This window comes from Protopterus annectens, chromosome 2.part1, assembly GCF_019279795.1.
Source record: "Protopterus annectens isolate FY-2018-M chromosome 2.part1, PAN1.0, whole genome shotgun sequence".
Classification (NCBI taxonomy): domain Eukaryota; kingdom Metazoa; phylum Chordata; order Ceratodontiformes; family Protopteridae; genus Protopterus; species Protopterus annectens.
This window is the reverse complement of record NC_056729.1, coordinates 679,989,021-680,008,629: the sequence shown is the minus strand read 5'-3', so window position 1 is coordinate 680,008,629 and position 19,609 is coordinate 679,989,021. Positions and strand designations below refer to the sequence as shown.

The 19,609-nt window shown below is 38.8% G+C and overlaps 1 protein-coding gene across 2 annotated transcripts in view; it reads left to right on the top strand.

Annotated features, from left to right (window-relative positions):
- Positions 1–19,609, top strand: part of MTUS1 (microtubule associated scaffold protein 1) — a 2,531,455-nt gene that overhangs the window by 1,179,912 nt on the left and 1,331,934 nt on the right. For both annotated transcript variants that reach the window (XM_044062416.1, XM_044062417.1), the window contains one exon: positions 5,735–5,881. In XM_044062416.1, the coding sequence (XP_043918351.1) occupies positions 5,735–5,881 (147 nt within the window). The remainder of the gene's footprint in view (positions 1–5,734; positions 5,882–19,609) is intronic.

Here is a 19,609-nt window from a genome sequence, read left to right as displayed (position 1 = left end):
GCCCGTTGTAAATCACACAATATACCAATGGAAAAAGGTCCGGTCACCTGAACTTTTTTCCACTGGTATAAGGTGTCCAAAACTTTTTTTTTTTTAATTACAAAAAAAAAAAAAAAAATGGAGCAATGGAGACTTTCTTTTCACCATTACTTCCGTTTCAAAGCATTGATGTACTGGGTATGCATGGGAACGCAAGTCCCATACACATGTGCTGTACATCAACACAAGGAAGCAGTATACCACCAGCTGCGGAAGAACAGTAATGTGCCATTATACATTATTTAAGAAAGGACTTTTTTTTTTTTTTTCTTAAATAATGTCATTGTATAATAGCAATAACCAACTTCGTGGTTATGGTATATTGAATATTTACCCACGGTTGGCTTTATTTAATCACGAGGGCTTTGCACTCATGATTAAACCACACCAACCGTAGGTAAATCTTCAATATACCATACCACGTCATCGGTTATAGGTTAAATATATAATATAATATAGCAATAACCCACAGATGGGTGTGGGTAATGCTGGATTTACCCATGGTTAGCATGGTTTGGTCACGAGGGCAAAGCCCGAGTGACCAGACAAAGCCAACCGTGGGTAAATCCAGCATGACCCACAACCGGTCGTGGGTTATTTCTATTATACAATGCTCTTAGTTTTGTGTTGTTATATTTTTGTTGTTTAGGTTTTTGTATGCTTTACTATGTATTCTTCCACTTTTTGTGAGATAAAGTAGTCCACACTTTCTCTTTTATTTGTCTTTTAGTTTAAATACAAGTTATTCATTTTTAAGAGATGTTAAGAAATAATTATATAAGTAGATATAGTTTTAAAGCTTTTGTTTTGTCTTCTTGGTGTTTTATATTTCTGTATTACAGGGGCATGTGGTGCTGGGTAAAAGAGTTTAAGTTCTGTAGAATGGGGTATCTACAGTGAAACATAAAGCATTTTAGGAAATAAAGTTCAGAAATATGTTAGCTTTCAGAATGATTGAAAATGCCTGACAAGTACTCTAAAAAAATTAATTTCTTGACAGACACCGTGCTTTCCAGATTTCCTGACCTCTAATTTCCTAAGTAGTAGCAATCTTATCTAGTTATATTAATACTTTCTATTGTGATATTGTGAAAAATAAAGTATCCCTCTGTTATGATTTTTTTTTTTTTAAGGCTAGTGCTACAATTTTTAATGCTTGGAGACTGAGAGATGTGGCTCCTATTCTCAGTGCTGCTGTGTTACTGGTACTATAAAGACTGGATATCTGCTACAGATAAGAACATTGCAAACCCTTTGTTTAAAATCCTTTAAGTGCCCTTTCAAGGGAAGTCGCACAATGAAGAAACTGACACATTTAGCCGTTTTCATAACTAATAGTACTACCTCCAAGCGATTCTTACCACAACGACTAAATACAGAAACTGGGGGAAAACTAATATGGTACTGCTTTCATTTCTTTGACTATTCAGCGAAAAAGTTTTGCTAAATACAGGAGGGAGACAAAAAAATGAGAGAGAGAGAAATGTCCAGAATCTGGTTTAATTACGCCTTAGTTCGTCTCGCGTAGCTCACAATCAACCTTTAAAACTCTTGTACATCTCACATTAGGATTTTAGTATTGTTTAGATCATTTGTAGTCGTGGCTGCATGATATGTTAGTGGCCGGACTTTTGGTTTGGTTACTCTGGATTTACAATGTGCACGCTGGTTGGATTGGCCAATCAGCGTGCACGTTTCTTGTCTTTGCCCAGGTGGCATTGTATAATATAGCATAATATATATATATATATATATATATATATATATATATATATATATATATTTATTAATTATTATTGCACAGTAGATATAAAAAGTGTACACATCCCTAATAAAATGTCAGTTTTTTGTTATATAAAAAAATGAGACCACAGCAAATCATTTCAAAACGTCTCACCTTTAATGTGACCTATAACCTGTACAATTTAATTGAAAAACAAATCTGTTAGGGGGGAAAAAATAAAAAAAGTACAATATGCTGGTTTGCATAAATGTGCACACCCGTAAATTCTTTGTTGTGTGTGCACACCCTGAAACTAATACTTTGTTGAAGCACTTTTTGATTTAATTACAGCACTCAGTTCTCTTGGGTACACAACTGCCATCAATTAAAGAGACTCTGAGTAACCCCAAATAAAGTTCAGCTGTCCTAGTAGGATTTTCCTGACATTTACTTAGTTGCCTCCAACAGCAAAAGCCATGGTTCGCAGAGAGCTTACAAAGCGTCAATGGGATCTCATTGTTGAAAGGTATCAGTCCAGAGAAGAGTGCAAAAAAATGAACACAGCATTGGCTATACCATGGAACATAGTGAAGACTGTCATCAAAAAGTGGAGAAAATATGGGACAACAGTAACGTTGCAAAGAACTGGATGTCCCTCCAACATTGATGAAAAGACAAGATGAAAACTGATCAGGGAGGCTGCCAAGAGACCTACACCAACACTAAAGGAGCTGGAGGAATTTCTGTCAAGTAATAGTTGTGTACTACATGCGACAACAATCTCCCCTATTCTCCATATGTCTGGACTTGTGGGGTAGGGTTGCAAGATGGAAGCCTTTTCTTACACAGAAAAGCATCCAGGACTGGCTAAAATTTCCTAAATAATACAGGGCTCCCAAAAGCATATGAAAATGTGGTATGGTCTGATGAGACCAAGGCTGTATGTTTTGACCACAATTCCAAAAGGTATGTTTGGCACATAAACAACACTTCACATCACCAAAAAAATACCATCCTCATGGTGAAGCATGGTGGTGGCAAGTATCATGCTTTGGGGTTGTTTTTCTTCAGCTGGAACTGGGACTTTAGTCAAGGTGGAGGGAATTATGAACAGTTCCAAATACCAGTCACTTTTGGCCCAAAACCTTCTGGAATCTGCTAGAAAGCTGAAGAAGAATTTCACCTTTCAGTACGACAGTGACCCCAAGCATGCATCCAAATCAACAAACAAATGGCTTTACCAGAAGAAAATTAAAGTTTTCGAATGGGTGACCTGAAGAGGACTATGCACAAGAGATGCCCTCGCAATCTGGCAGATTTTTAGCTCTTTTGCAAGGAATAGTGGGCAAATATTGCCAAGTCAAGATGTGCCATGCTGATAGACTCCTACCCAAGAAGACTGAATGCTGTAATTAAAATCAAAAGGTGCTTCAACAAAATATTAGTTTAAGGGTGTGACACAACAAAGTATTAGTTTAAGGGTGTGCACACTTATGCAACCAGTGTATTGTAGGTTATATTTTTCCCCTAACCGGTTTGTTTTTCAATTGAATTGTACAAGTTATAGGTCACATTAAAGGTGGGAAAAGTTCTGAAATGATTTATTGTGCTCTCATTTTTTTTATATCACTAAAACCTGGTATTTTATTTATATATATATATATGTGTGTGTATATATATATATATATATATATATATATATATGTATATACATATATAGTTTTAGGGACACAAGTTATCTATTTTACATATATATAGTTTTAGGGACAAAAGTTATGTTTTACTTTTGCTAACGTGGTATGTGGGCTGGTCACCTAGACCATTTTCAGACACAACCCAAACTATGTGGCAAAGATGGAGAAGTCTAACATATTGAAGTTATGTAAGTAAGGTTGAAATGTGACCGGTATTTGAATATAAATAATCACTGAAGTTGTATTACAGAGGTAACTTGCTAAAAATGGAGGCAAACCTAGCAGATCTGTGAATTTCCAATCAGACCTATTCTGTTTATTCGGTATAGCACAGTGCTGATTTTTGCCCTTCAGTTTTCTGATGTAGCTGAAGAAAGCTTGTATCACTGTGACTTTAACTAGGTATATTTCATATTTTTTCCTGACATTATAAATGCATAATACTTTGTTTAATCTGGTATTAATATATAAGTTTTTTCCTTTTCAGTCGTGCAGTATTTTTGACAGGAAAAAAGTTTTTTTTTTGCAACTCTACCAAAGTGGGAGAATTATTTATGAATCCCCTAGGATATATGCATTTTATTTTTATTTATTGCTTATTCATTTATTGACATTTGATTTCTGGGAAAGTCTGACTAGATTGGAGCCCATTTTTATCAAAGGCCTGGGGAGAAAAGCTCCAAAGTATTAGATTTTAAGAACTATTTTAGTCTTTAAACATAATACAGAATATAATTATGCTATTTATTTTTTTTGTTTTATTTTCCAACTCCCTACCTGTGGACTACCATGCCACCACTTTGAATGCTCTCCCCCATTTGTTTTTCCACTTTATGGGGTGAGAGACCACCTGAAGTATGGTGGTCATTAGGCAAACATCAAAAACTTTTTCACCTTTAAGCTGTAACCACACTTTGTGCATGAATGCAAAGTTCCCGGGTTGAGTATACAGTGGGGCAGTGTGAGGGTGTGTCAGCCAGTTCACTAGTGGCGCTACTCCCATAGCCCCCCCCCCCCCCTTCAAGGTAGAAGCCCCATCCATCTGTCTCCACCAGGAATTGCTGGCCATGTGAAATTCCCAAGGCACATGCCTCGGGGAGAGATGAGGAAGCCCTACTTTTTCATTTGTTTTCCTCCCCATCTGGCTGTTACCACACTCAGGCTACTAACTGAGCCTTGCTCATCTGGGCAGTAGTGCAAGTTTCCTTTCTGTATGCCACAAAGCTGGTGTATGTTCATTTTATTTGAAATTATTTGATTATGCAGTCATTCGTTCATTATGTAGCAGACTTCCTTCACTGCCTAGTTACTATCTGTATTGGTGTTTAAATAATGAAATAGACCTTCTAAACAAGGATATGTCATTAACTTCATTTTGATTACCACTTGAAAAGTCACCAAACTTGGACTTAAAGGCTGAGTTGTATGTGTTTGTAAGATTCAAGTGTTATGATGTGATTTCAGAAAGATGAATTTCTGTGGAGGAATCTGTTAACTGTACATAAACAAGTACAATGTTATTTTTGCACTTGACTTCCTTATCAAGTACTTCACATATTTGTACTGAAATTTTAGTATCTTGGCATACAAGCCTAGTAAACACTTGATCAGTTTGTGTTTGGATAGCTGAAGCTCATCTGTTTATGCTGTGCAGTTTCTTGGAAACCATATCCTGTCCATTGGGAATTATGAAAGGATGTGCTAGCTACTCCAAAAATTATATATTGATATGCGATTTAACAGTTTAATAGCTACCATTATTTGTTTTTACTGTCCACTGTAGTGGTTCTACCTCCATGGCTCTAATATTTATTTTTGTACTTTAATACTTAAATATGCAGCTACTGCATCGTTGAAACATGCTTTAGTGATAGTTCTCAACATGATGCATTTTACATTTCTGTGCCAACTTAAAATTGTATCTACAGCTGGAGAAGATGGCAAGCTATCTCTTCATTTTATATTGACTAGCTTTTGTGAAGTCTGCACTTTTAAAATATAGTCAAAATTAGACTTTACAGTCAAAGATATCCCAAGATGAATTTCACTATATTATAATGCTCTGTAGACCTTTTTGTGTGGGTTTCTGTGTCTTGTCTTTTTTATAGAACAGCTTAGCAAGGGCAAATCTGAATACAAATGAGTGAATTTGGTTGCTTCATACTTGCATTTACATAAAGGCTCATTTATTTTATACATTTTTGCTGTGTAACGTATTGTCTTCTTACACTGGGTGCAAGGTGCAGATACATGTTATTGCTCACCTTATCTGTTACAGCTTCAACTGCCGCAAGCAGCAAAACTGAAGGGTCATCCAGAATTGCAGGCCGCCATCTAAGTACTAGCAGAGCAGTGTCTGTGAAGGCTGCAGTTCCAACAACCCCCAAGACTAGAAGCCAGCCACCAGTGAAAAGCATCTTACCAGGTATAATTAATTTTAACTTGCTATTAAGCTGCAACATTTCCTTTACTAATTTAATTACACTTTGGCCTAGTTGGCCTTACCCAGTAAACAATATACTATCGTCTTATGAAACCTGAGATGGTATTCATACTGATTAGGGGAAAGTTTACCTATGCACCAGGGAACTTCCTAGTCTTGAGTGCAGTGGGATCTTTTAAATCCTCCTGAGCTACCGACAACTCGGTCAGATGGGCCTTGGCATAGCGTCTGATTTGAAGGCTGGTTTAGTGCACCATTTCATAAAAGGTGAATGTAGCAAAAGTTGGAGTACTTTAATGCTTAAATATGTGGTTACTGAGTAAAACTGCTATGAAATAACTTGGCATCCTTGCAGTGAAACCTAGCAGAAGCCTGTGTTTTCATGTTTATAGAATTGCATACATGATGTTACTGCTTTCCAGTTCACTTGCCTTAATAAGGGTTATGATGGTGATGAGATGTCTGAAAGTACAGTTGTGTACACTTGCCATAAATGTAGACGTTTGAGTGTATTCACTGTTGCAGTCATTTCACTTGGGTAATCTGCTGGCAGGTTGCCATCAGTTGGCCTGATTAACAAAGTCTTGAGTCCTGCATCGGTTGCTGTCCCTTCTTCCATGATATCAGGTTGTCAGGGGTATAAAACATGCAGCTGATGCCATTGCATCAGTTTTTCTTGCCCCAGATGTCAGGTGCCCCCCTAAAGGGGAGCAAATAAAACACAAAAGTATACCTCTAACCAAAAGCAAATGCACCAAAAAGGCTTTTAAGCATAGTAAAAGAAAGGAGAGGTATAGTAAGAGAAAAAACAGGGGGCTGGAGGGAGGGTAACCAGGACTGCAACAGTGAATACACTTGAACATCTACATTTATGGTAAGTGTACACAACTGTATTATGTTCTTTGTGTTTCACTGTTGCAGTCATTACATTTGGGTAGATTCCCAAAGCTATGGTTGGGAGGAGGAGTTTATACAGCATTAGGGGCAGCTATAAGGCCCTGCAAGACAGCAGTGGCAAACCAGCCCCGGATTTAGAGAAAATTGGTAAATGATGATGCTTGATGAAAGTGTGTACAGAACTCCAGGTAGCAGCTTCTAGGATATCCCTGGTAGGAACACCTCTGAGAAAGGCTGCAGAAGTAGATGCAGCCCTGGTGGAGTGAGATCCAATCCCTGGGGGATAGGTTTTCCATGGTGCTTATAGCAGAAATGAATGCAATTGCTTATCCATTTAGAAATGGTTTGTTTTGAAATAGCCTTCCCCTCTGCCCCTGCAGCAAGTGATACCAGCAGTTCAGATTTTCTTAGAGATTTAGTCCTTTCCAAGTAGAATCTAAGTTGTCTGTGCACATCCAAGGAATGCAGAATCCGTTCCTCTTTGTTCTGTGGATTGGGAAAGAAGGTTGGCAAATGAATGGACTGATTAAGAGCCACACTGGAAACCACCTTGGGCATGAAGGATGGATTGGTCCTAAGAGATACCCTCTCTGCATGAAAGATGATGAAAGGCTCCACTGCGATAAGGGCCTGTAATTCAGATATCCTTCTAGCTGAAGTGAGTGCTAAAAGGAAGGCTGTTTTCCAAGAAAGAAGTTTTTAAGTCTGCAGCAGCAGCTGGCTCGAAAGGAGGTAGTGAGTTTCTCCAAAACAAAGTTAAGGTCCCAGGCAGGGGTAGGAGTTCTCCTGGGTGGTCTCAAGTTTTTTGCCCCTCTGAGATGCTGCTTGAGCAGAGGATGAGAGAAGAGGGGTGGTTCTGTGTTATAGTGAGCCAAAATAGCTGAGGCGTGAATTTTAATGGCGGAAAAAGACAAGCCCTTATGAAGCATCTCAGTTAAGTATTGCAAAATCTGAGGTAAATTGGGTGCTGCTGTGCTCATCCCTAAAGATTTGTTCCAGACACAGAATCTTTTCCATTTGTCAGCATAAGATTTTGTAGTACTAGGTCTCCTCGCCTCCAAGATGACATCCATCACAGGTTTGCTGAGGGATGATGAGGGTGAATTTAAGTGATTAGCCAGGCTGCAAGGTTGTGTTGGAAGCTGAGGGTGCAGAATTTGGTTCTCCTGCTGAAACAGCAGGGAAGGGGTTTGAGGAAGGTGCCATGGAGATATTTGTGACAGACTGCACAAGAGGGAGTACCAGTGTTGACGCGGCCAGTCTGGAGCTATCAAAATCATCCTTGGTTTGTCTTGTTTGACTTTTTGTAGAACTTTGGAGAGCAGAGGGGGAAAGGCACAGACTGCTAGATTTTTCCAGCTGAAGGACAGAGCATCCACTTTCCAGGCTTGTTTGTGGGGAGTCCTTGTGCAAAACTTGGCAAATAGATCTATGTCTGGGCTCCCCCATTCGCTTGTTAACATGTTGAAAATCCATGGTTCCAGATTCTATTTGTGTGGGTCCATGAGGTTTTTGCTTAGTCCATCTGCCAGTGTATTCAGGTTTCCTGGCAGGAATTGAGATTGTGGGTGCACTTGGTAGCTCAAGGCTGTGTTCCACAATGCCATGGCTAGTCTGCAGAGGGGTTAGGAATGTGTACCCCCCTGCTTGTTTATGTACCACATAACCGTGGTGTTGTCCGTTTTCACCATTAGTTGTCCTGGAAGAATGTAGTCCTTGAAGGCTGTCTGAGCATTCTGTACAGCTAACATTTCTTTTTGATTGATATGTAGGTGCATTTGATATGGGTTCCATTTGCCCTGAATGCACTTCCCTGCCAGGTGAGCCCCCTATGCATAATCTGATGCATCTTTAGTTAGGGTTTGGGCGGCAGGGGGTAGTGTGAATGATTGTCCCTTGTTTTGGTGGCAGGCCTGTGCCCACCATAGGAACTCTAGGCGTAAGCAAGGTATGATAGGAATCATTGTTTCCAGGCTGTGACCATGATGACTCCATAGACTTTTTATATACCATTGTAGTTTCCTCATATGCAGTCTTGCATATGGAATTAGAAGAATGTAGGAGGCCATGAACCCCAAGGCTTGCAGTATTTGTTTTGCAGATAGAAGGGTTTTTGTCTCCACTTGCTTGAAGTAGGTTACCAAATGAATTTGCTTCTCTGGTGTGAGGAAAGCCATCTGGGCAGTTGTATTCAAGCTTGCACCCAAGAATGTAATCGGTTGAGAGAGTACCAGTTGTGATTTCTTTTCGTTTATGGTGTACCCCAGACAAGTTAGAACCCTTTTTACAAATACCAGATGATTTAAGAGTATGCCCTGGTTTTCTGCCTGAATTAGACAATTGTCCAGGTATGGATATATTTGTATATTTCTTTGCCTGCAAAGTGCAATTACTTGTGCCAGGGACTTTGTGAATACCCTGGGAGCAGTAGACAAGCCAAAGGGCAGTGCAAAGAACTGATAATGCAAGTAGCCTGCTTTGAAGCGTAGGTATCTTCTGCAAGATTCCCTGATTGGGATGTGCAGGTATGCTTCTTTTAAATCTAGAGTTGCCAACCAGCCATCTTTACCTAGCATAGGAAGTAACTGGTGAAGAGTCAGCATCTTGTATTTTGGAATCTCCAAAAAGGTGTTTAGAGTAGACAGGTCCAGGATTGGATGGCATAATTTGTCTTTCCTGGGTACCAGAAAAAGCCTGGAATAGAAACCTTGTTCCTTTTCCTCTTCTAGTACCAGATGAATAGCCCCCATGTTTAAGAGGGAAAGTACTTGTTTTTGAGCCTCTGCCAACTGATTTCGTGGCAGGTCTGGCCACCCATTTGGTGTTGGCAACATGTGTAAATGAAATCTGTATCCCTGGGACACTGTATTTAAAACCCATTTGTCCTGGGTTATGAGTTCCCAGTTCTTTGCATGAAGAGCAATCTTCCCTCCCAAAGGGGCAGTTAAAAGATAAGTGCTTGGAAATTTTAAAAGGAAGTCATTGAGACTGTTTACCATAGGGGGTGTCTTGTTATTTCCTGATTTGGAAGTGGAGGCCCCCCCACTGCTTAGTTCTGAGAGTCCCCTGGGACTGGAACCTGGGGTTTTTGCTGTGTCTGGGTTTGGCTTGAGAAGATCTGGAAGGGGCTGGAAAGGACCAATTCTTAGGCCAGTGTCTATTAAACCTTGGAGGTTGCACTTGTAAAAAAATATTTGACAGTTTGCATAGATTAGCTTTATCTTCAATCTTTTTAAGAACTTCTTCAGCCTTATTGCCAAACAGGTGGTCCTGATTTAAAGGAGAAGCCAACAATTTAGCTTTAACATTATCAGGCAAAGATTGCTCCTTAAGCCAAGCATGCCTTCTAAGCACAGACCCAGTAACAGCAGCCCTGCAAGAGGCCTGTAAAGAATCAAAACCACATTGCAAAGTATGTTGTCCAACTTGTTCAGCAGAATGCATTAAATCCTGTAAATCTTTATTTTCTGCACAGTCAGGAATCAACATCATTTTCTGTTTAAGGAGTCCAATAATATGCTGTTGATATTTCAACATATGAAATTGGCAGTGTAAAGCTCTGATTGCCAAGGTTGCGTAAGTATAAACCTTTTTACCCCATCTGTTCTGCGCTCTGGAGTCTATATCAGAAGGGTTGGATTTTTAGCAGGAGAAGCCTTAATGCCATTGGGCCCCTGAGAAAGGGTTTCTGGATCAACAACAGGATCTTTGAAAAGGAACTTGTGGGACTCTGGAACCCTGTAGTTTGTCAGGTTTACTAGGAGATGGAGGCAGGGAATCAGGGGCCAAACTGGGTTCCGAAAACACATCATCAACAATGTCTAGTACAGGAGGTATAGCCACAGATTTATGCTGAGGAAGAAGGACATCCTTAAGCCTCTTTGTTGAGTCAGAAAATTCCTGGCTTTCCCAGTGGAAATGCTCCCTTAAAGTATGTAAAGTTTCCCCAAAAGAAAAATCCTCAGGAGGGGAAGCAGAGGGAATGGAATCCTCTGCATCAGAATCCTCATAAGTAGGTATGGACAAATCCAGGTCATTAGAAGAGTCAGAAGAAACAGAATCCTGATCAGAAGATTCATAATCAAGCTCAGCCCTAGGCCTCTTGGGGGGGGGGGGTTGACTACCCTTGATTAGAGTAATTAGATCTTCAGCCATTTTTATCATTTGTTTTTTTAGGTATAGGGGCCTGAGCATGTGGCCTGGGCATCAGTTTTTTTAGACATGGATCAAGATGTAGGCCTTAGTAATGAAGGCGTTGTCGATTTAATATGCAAGTCTCTAGGCCTGAATACACCCTCAGAAGCCAGTGCCTGCACAGCGGCTCCAGACTCATCCAAGGTAGAGACATCCATGGGTTCCACAGGTGAAGTATCTTGCGGCATCAAGGTGCCGACTGAATCTCAGTAGAGGCCTGCGAATCAGAAGTAGTGGGTATCAGGGGCTGCGAAAGCACCTCGCCGAGTACCAGCAAACTGGCGACTGGCTTAGGAGAAGCGTCATTGTCAGTTTTGGACCTTGGCGGCCTATCTCTGTCTTTATCTTTGCATATTTTTCGGAATCCCGGTAGTCGGATGGCTAACCGACGACATTTCTGGATAATTAAGCCAAGAACCAAAATATTTAGAGGCAAAAATATACCGATGGATAGTGCACTGATTAAATAAAGCACAAAACCGACAGCAAGGTACGTCATGGTCAGGGTCTAGGCAAGGAATACTGTACGAGTGAAAATCTTTGAGGTATTTGCTTTCCACGAGTAATGCAATTATTAACTTTTACTGACATCGGTAAGGAGCAAGAAAAAGTTTCCCCAATGGGGTACTTAGCTTTAAGTTGAAGACTTCGGTTCTGAAACTCGAAAACAAAAATTTCAGGAATCGGCCGACCGGCACTTGCGAACTGCTTCTGCTTCGGGCACCACACGGCAAGAAAGACTGATGTAATGGCATCAGCTGCATGTTTTATACCCCTGATGACCTGACGTCGTGGAAGAAGGGACAGCAACCGACGCAGGACCCAAGACTTTGTTAATCAGGCTGACTGAGGGCAACCTGCCAGCAGATTACCCAAATGTAATGACTGCAACAGTAAAACACGAAGAACATCAAGGTAGATCAGACTTTCCTATCCCTAGTAACGGCATCAGTTTTTTTCCTGTGAGATGATCAGGTGTTGGTAGGCAAGCTGAGTTTGTTCCGAGTCTGCCCCAGTGGCTCTTCCAAGTAGTGTATGCCACCAAGGAGCATCCTTGCAGGATAGTCAAGTAATCTCAGCTGATTGTCAACACAGAGGAGCTGGCTGTACTTCAAGCTTCCTAGGATTTCTTTGTTTTTCAGTCTATTGTGGAGAAGTGATTACAGCTATCCAATGTAATTTCTGTTTATTATACTTTTGATCTGATCTTTTCAGTGACTACCCAAAGCTCATGGCAGTTATTGAGGATAGGGACAGACTGACCTGTACATAGATAACTGCATTCTATGATTCATTTCTCATTTTACTACCACAGTCTGGCCCAATTTTTGCAGTACTGCAATAGCTGCACCAACCCCCCCCCTGGTCAATCTCCTAATAGCTGTCATCACAATGAATTAAACTGCAGCAATACTATTCCACTTGAGTTGCCAGTCCCTTTGTGATCTGGCGCAAGTGTTCCACATTTTCTTGAAAAGAACCAAGATGTCAGAGTTAGAGGGGTTGAATTTAATCACCGCCACATTTCACTCATTAGTGAAATACTTCATCGCATGCTAGAGGTCACAGTCACTGGAGGATATGAGGCAGCAGCATCAAGTGTAACTCACATCCCTAAACTAGATATTCTGCAGAACATGTTTTGCTCTTTGATATATCCATGAATGTTAAGGAACTGGAAGGAGTAGACTGCATTAATTTTCTGGACTGGTATTCTGCAGCTGGGTTTAATTGAAAGGACACAGTGTGTATGCCCCATATTTGACCATGAGAAAGAAGTCAAGACTTGCAGTAATAAAGATGCAGTCATATCAGCACAAAGAGCTGTTTCTGATAAAATTGCCGCAGAAAGGAAAAATGTTAGCAGTTGGGGCCATGAGAGTATTTGTGAAAAAATGATTTGCAGTAGACTAGGACATTGAAAAGTGATTTTGACCCTGTAGTCAGGGGATGTTGAGAAGATGTTAGAGTTTGCTGTTTTTACAATACCCCCCCCCCCCCCCGAGGATTAATGAGGAAATAAGTTTATCCAGCAAACAGTGAGCATGCAAGCTGCATGGGTTTCTCATTTAAATTTTTCTTATAATAGCAAAGTCCATAGAGCGAGAACTTGCTAGTGAAACCTTTCCCATTGTTTCAAAAGAAAATTGCTTGAGCAACATAAAAAAAGCTCAGGAGATGATTAGAAAACATCAGGAGTACTTTGGATGTGAACTTGGATCAGATGTTTAGTGGTAGAGACGACGAGGTCATTTCTATATGATCCAATTCAACTTTATTGTTATATGTACTAGACAGTGTCACAAAGTACAATCAAATTTTTATTGTGCTAGTCCTCCAGCAAAATATAAAAAATTAAGAAGTGATCTAAGCCAACAAATAGACAATAATGTAAGTACCAATATCAGTAAGTATATATAACTGTGCAAGAGAGTGCATTTGTGCAAAAAAAAAAAGCTTGTTCCCTCCAAATGTGAACCAACCTACAATACTGGAGGGAAAAGGGAGTATGAGTTTTATTTAACAGTTTAACAGATGCAGTTTGGACATCAGAACTGTGCTTTTGTGAGAAGTGTTTATTCCCTAAGAAAACACGCTTGATAAATAATAGGAAAAGGTAACCTTCCAATATTTAAAATGAGCTTCTGCTTGCCTCTGTAAAGATACTTTTTTCCATCAACAAATGCTAGAAGCTAGGGGGGATAGTGAGTGAACAGCTGTAGGCAGTTGATCAGAATGACTGAAGAACATACTGTCAGGGATTTGTGTGAGAAATGTTATGATCCATATTTAAATGGGAACTATTAAGCAGTTCAGTGAAAATAAACGTTTGATACCAAGAAATGTAAATGCCTTTGGATGTAGTTGCATCCCTAGCAGCCTTATCACTTATGTTAAATGTAACAGTGCACAACTTATTTTATTCATTTAAGGGTAACCAGTGCATTTTTTTTTTCCTTAAGGCAAAAAAATCAGTTAACTGAGACCGTGCAAATTTAATATCTGGGAGGGAAGTAGAGAGCAAGGACAGATGGTATCTGTGCAGAGAGAAACATAAGCTATAGCATGTACTTTCAGCATGACTAAACCTATCTTCAAAATGGGTGAAGCCTGTATATTTAGCTGTCATTTTGGGGCAACTGTTGCTGTTTGCAGGCATAACCTTCCTTTTTGGATGGTGAATTTAAATGTATGAATATTTGGAATGTAAGAAATGAATTTGCTTGTAGGAGCATAGATGGAATGTGCATATTTCCCAAGCTACAGTAACCGGGCTTGACTGGATAAAAATTAGATTTCACAGGAGCATGGGTATTTCTTTGAAAGCTTTGAAATTAATCTGATAACTATTTTAGATCATGATCCAGTAAAGACTAAGATAAAGATGTAGGGCAGTGAGGTAGATTGAGATACTGTCACTTTTCCTATGTATTTGTTTAAAAATAGAGGGATTTAAGAAATGGGTAGTGGAAGTAATTTGGGAGTTATTAGGAAAGATAGAAATCCCTTTAGAAGGGGGATAGCTAGGGTAGTGGTGGATTGTGTACCTTGGGCACTAGGCAGTTTAGCAAACCATGAGTCCCCACCACACACACACACTTTGAAGACCATGCATAAATGCATGTATTCTTTTTGGGCTTGCCTTTCTGATAGTTTTAAATTGTATTTCTTGTTTAATAAGCAACATTGATTATTGTTTAAAACTTGAAGTTTCCAGTAAGCAATGAAACAAAACGTAGTATTCAGTAACGACAAGAAATATCCATTTCAGAACACTTCAGTCATACAATGCCATGCAAACTGCTGTCATTATAATCCACCAATAATCGAGATAGTTGAGAAGAAATTAGAGGTGAGGAGAGTGTCCAACTGGGCATTCCAAGACATGGAGAAAGTGTATGACAGGGTCCCAAAGAAGCTGATTTGGGCAGTTCAATTAGTTTGAAGTCTCTTGGTAGAATTATTGCTGCCTATGGTCAAGAACCAAATGATACAAGTGCGAACAGTGTTTGGACTCCCATTGGGAGAGAGTGTACATCAGTGTTCATCTTGGAGCTCACTGCTGTTTACACTAGTGATGGAGTACATAAGCAAACAGGTCAGTGGGGACAGCTCAACAAACCTGTTGTATGTAGATGAAGTGGCATTACAGGCAGACTCTGAACAAAAATATCAGCAAGTGGTAAAGGAATGGAATGCCAAACTTCATGCCCACTGGATGAAACTGAAGACCGTTGTAATGGCAGCAAATGGAGAAATCAGAAGCTGAACTTTGAGGTAGAAGGGTAAATAGCAGAATACATTAACAGCTTTAAGAGTCTGGGAGGTGTGACTGCAGAGAAAGGAGGTCTGAATGATGATAAAACTAGAAACAGAAAGGCTGTTGCCAACTGGCACAGGGTGTCAAGGTTAGTGTGTGACCAAATGTCAAAGAAGTTGAAAAGGTGTACAAAACTGTAACTAATACTACTGTTTGGTACAGAAACTTGGGCAGTGTAGGTAGAGCAGTTGAGAAATCTAGAGGTGATGGAAATGAAGTGCCTGAGACTAGTAGTAGGATGAATACTGTGGGACAGGCAAAGAAATGAAGACGGAGCAGAAGCCCAAGTAGCTCCAGCTGCAGAGAAGGTGAATAAGAACAGATTGTTGTGGTTCAGGCATGTGCTGGAAAGCCGAAGACATTCTGATGAATAAGATTTGAGACTGATCGGAAGAAGGTAAAAGGAAAAAAATGCATCCAGCAAAGAGGTGGATGGGATTGTGTGAAAGACCAGCCCCAGTCAGGCATGACTGTTTAAGAAGGTAGGAGAGAGCAGCTTTGAATTGAAAGTGACTGTAACCAATGACATAACACCCCAGTCCCATGTAAAAAATGGAAGAAAGGGGTTGTCAGTGATGAGTTTTATTCCTCAGTTACTGACACTTTATCGGCTGTGTACACATCAAATATCTGATCGTAATTAAAAATGACCATAGTAAAGTATTCCAATTTGCTTTACACATATGCAGTAGTCATAAGAAAGAGACTAATGACGACTTTGTCAACTCGGCAGGGTCAGTCATTTTTATCCACTGACCTCTCCGAAACCCAGTACATTTTTACATTGTTTTACATCTTTCCCAGATGTCTGTCAAAAAAAATAATAGTAATGACCAAAGTAATACAGTTCAGATGTTTCACACAGTAGCCCAAGTATTCCACATGAATTAATCTACATGCACACTAGTCTTGTAAAACCAGATTAAATACTGTGTAAAAATGACCAGATAAGAGCTTAAGGTACTTGCATTCACAAATAGCCTCCACCAACAGTTAAAGCCACTTTGACTGTGTACCCCTCTCATTGTTATGAAGAAGTAAATTACCTGTATTTTATTTCCAACTGTGGATGAGCTACAAAGAATAGTATAAAAATCACAAGCATTGCACCGTAAAAGACAACCACGAGTATCAGTTTAAACAGAAGAGTTTTTATGATGAGAACATAAATCTAAACCACCCGGTAACATGTGCTAAGTCGATATGCACAGTCTCTTTAAATGTTATCTGAATAATTCCAGATATTGCTTTTGGCAAATAACTTTGCATTTCAGTGCTTCATCTACAAATGCAGTGTCTGCTGCCTTTAAAGAATAAATGGTCTATGTTGCATTAAACATTAGTTTGCTGATGATATGGCCACAACATTTCCTGAACTATGGAGGAGTACTTACATTAATTGCAAGAGGAGCTCCAATAGCCATTGAAGAGGATAAAAAAGGTAATGGTAGATTTACAGTATTAAGGGGCTACTGGCATTGGGGGAGGAGGATTGTACTGGCATGTATTTATATTCCACCTAAAGCTCCTATAATGGAGCTTAAAGTTCTGGGAGAAATCTGCTTTCAGCAGGGAATATTACTTATAGGTAGGGAATAAAATTTGATTTGCAGCAGTCAAGATGTGGTTGGGGGCTCAGAAGGAAAATAAAGAACGGTAGACTTTTGAAGAACTTTATGAAAATATTTGGCATGAAAAATATGGATTCAATAGTAGGAGTTCTGAATGAATTCACATATTCCCCAATGTACAAAAATCGGGCTAGGCTGGACAGAACTTGCATTTCACAAGAGCATGTGCATTTTATTAAAAGTTTTGATACACATCCAATAACTATTTCAGATCATGTGCCAATAGTAACTAAAATAAAAATGCAAGATATTGAAATAAAAGTGAGACAGTGGTGCTTTTCCACCTATCTTTTGAAAAGAGAGGAATTTAAGGAATGGGCAGTGGAAATTAATTCAGAAGCCATTACATAAATATTTTTTTCTTAAAATATAGCTAGGGAGTGAGATAAAATTTAAAGTGGAGTTTAAAAATAGGGTGGAAATAAAAGAAAGAAATATGATTAAGAAATAAGAATTATTTAGAGGGTCTGACAAATGCTAAACTATTGCAGAATAGGGGAAATCTCCCTGAACAAAAAGAGGAACAATTATAGAATGCTAAACAGAAAATAAGGGATTACCTCAGTATGCATGAGTTTAGAAAGATTGCTGTTGAGCATATGTTTTTTGATGACTCCAGACCAGAAAACCTTTAGCACAATGACTCGGACAACAGGAAATATAGAAAGAGTTTTTGCCAAGCTTGGGGAACCTACAGATAGGAAGACAAAAGAACCTGTAGAGGTACTAGAAATGTTTTGGAAATTGTATGAAAGTCTGTATGAAGCAGAGAAATATGAAAATCGAGAAAAGGCACAAATGGAAATTTTAATGAAGAATTAAAAATGCCAAGGTTAGAGTTAGATGAGGCAGAATTGCTAACAGGATAGGAGATAAAATGGTGATGTATAACCAATCCATACGTAAATCCCTAGGAATAGATGGTATTCCTGTAGGAATTTGGAAGCTAGGAGGAAAAACAACTGATAAAATATGTGAAAGAACACTGTTGTTACCCGGAACTGCAAGTAAGCACCAACCTCAAAAAATGACGACAGTTTACCTAGGTTTCGTCTTTAATGAACAGACTTCTTCAGAACAAACAGGCCTACTCACTCTAGAAACAATAAATACTCTTCCACTAATTACATTCAATTGACATACCCATCTTCCAATAAAATGTTAATAAGCTAATACTCAACCTTAAAATAAAAATAGAAATAAAACCATGCATTGTACATCGAAACGCTCATACCAATTAAAATCTATATTCTTAATGAATATTCTTAATGAATGTGTAAAAATAAAACATAATACATATAATGAAGGCATATAACACACTCTAAAGCAATGACAGTGCAATTTCTGAAGTTCACCTTTGAATTTAGTAAGGATGAGTTATCATATTTGGATGTCCAATTAAAGGTTGACAAAGTTAGAAATTGTTTGACCTCTGGTATTTATAGAAAACCCACCTTTTCAAATTCATATTTGAATTATCGCAGCTGGCATCCTAACCATCAGAAAAAGGCCATTGTTAAAGGTCAGATGGTTAGGGCAGCCAGAATGGTGAGTGATGATCAAGACTTCTTTAATGAGGTGGAATTTATAAAGAGTATGTTTGTTAAACGAGGTTATCCTATTTTGTGTGATTCTATTGGAGAAAAGGTAGTACGAAAAAGAAATGAAAGTAAATATATGGCATTGTTAACTATGAACAGTAATGGGAATTGTTCAGTAAATAATAATCACACTGGAAATTCAACAAACAAATGGGGAAGTGACATTATAAAAAATGCCACTGAAATGCCGGAATCTGAAGTATATTTTATCACCACATACTCCTATGATGCGAAACACATTGTTGAAATTATTCAAAACAATTGGAGGTTGTTAAGATTGGATAACAATGTATGGAGCAAGTTAAACAAGGCCCCAAAAATGTGTTTAGAAAGGGAAGGTCTTTCAAGCAGTTGTTTGAAAAGGGTGGAGGTGGTTTTGGTGATATAGGTGATTCAAATAGAGCTAAGGGTAACTTTAAATGTGGGAGATGCAATGTATGTCAGTATATTTTGGTTACTGATCCCAAGATAGAAGCAGTGAATGTGTCCATTGGTATATATGGGCATTTTGATTGTTTCACCAAAAATGTGGTTTACCTAGTGAAATGTGTTCAATGCTCAGCCTTTTATGTAGGGAAGACCTGTAGAACATTTAAAGAAAGAATCAGTGAGCACATTTATGATTTTAAGCATATGAGAAGCACCAATGCCTTACTTAGGCACATTGAATAAAATTCTGGACATCAATTTAAAGTTTGTGTAATACAGCATATTAAAAAAAGATGCTCAAGGTGCTGTTTTAGACGTGTACCTTGATGTATGTGAAATGAAGTGGCAGTTAAGGTTGGATGCCACAGTGTTCCCTGGCATCAGTGATATAAGTTTAGCTCCCATTTTAAAATTAAACCATATTTTGGGGTAAACGGTTGTATCATAGTTAATGGATTTGGTATGGAATGTATTTTGTATTCTTTGTGTTTGTATATTTTGCAGCATTTTTTGCAGTATTTGTCTTTGTAGTTTTATGCAAGTTTGAAATCACATATTGTGAAATACTGCTTTAGTGTGTTATATGCCTTCATTATATGTATTGTTATGTTTTATTTTTACACATTCATTAAAAATA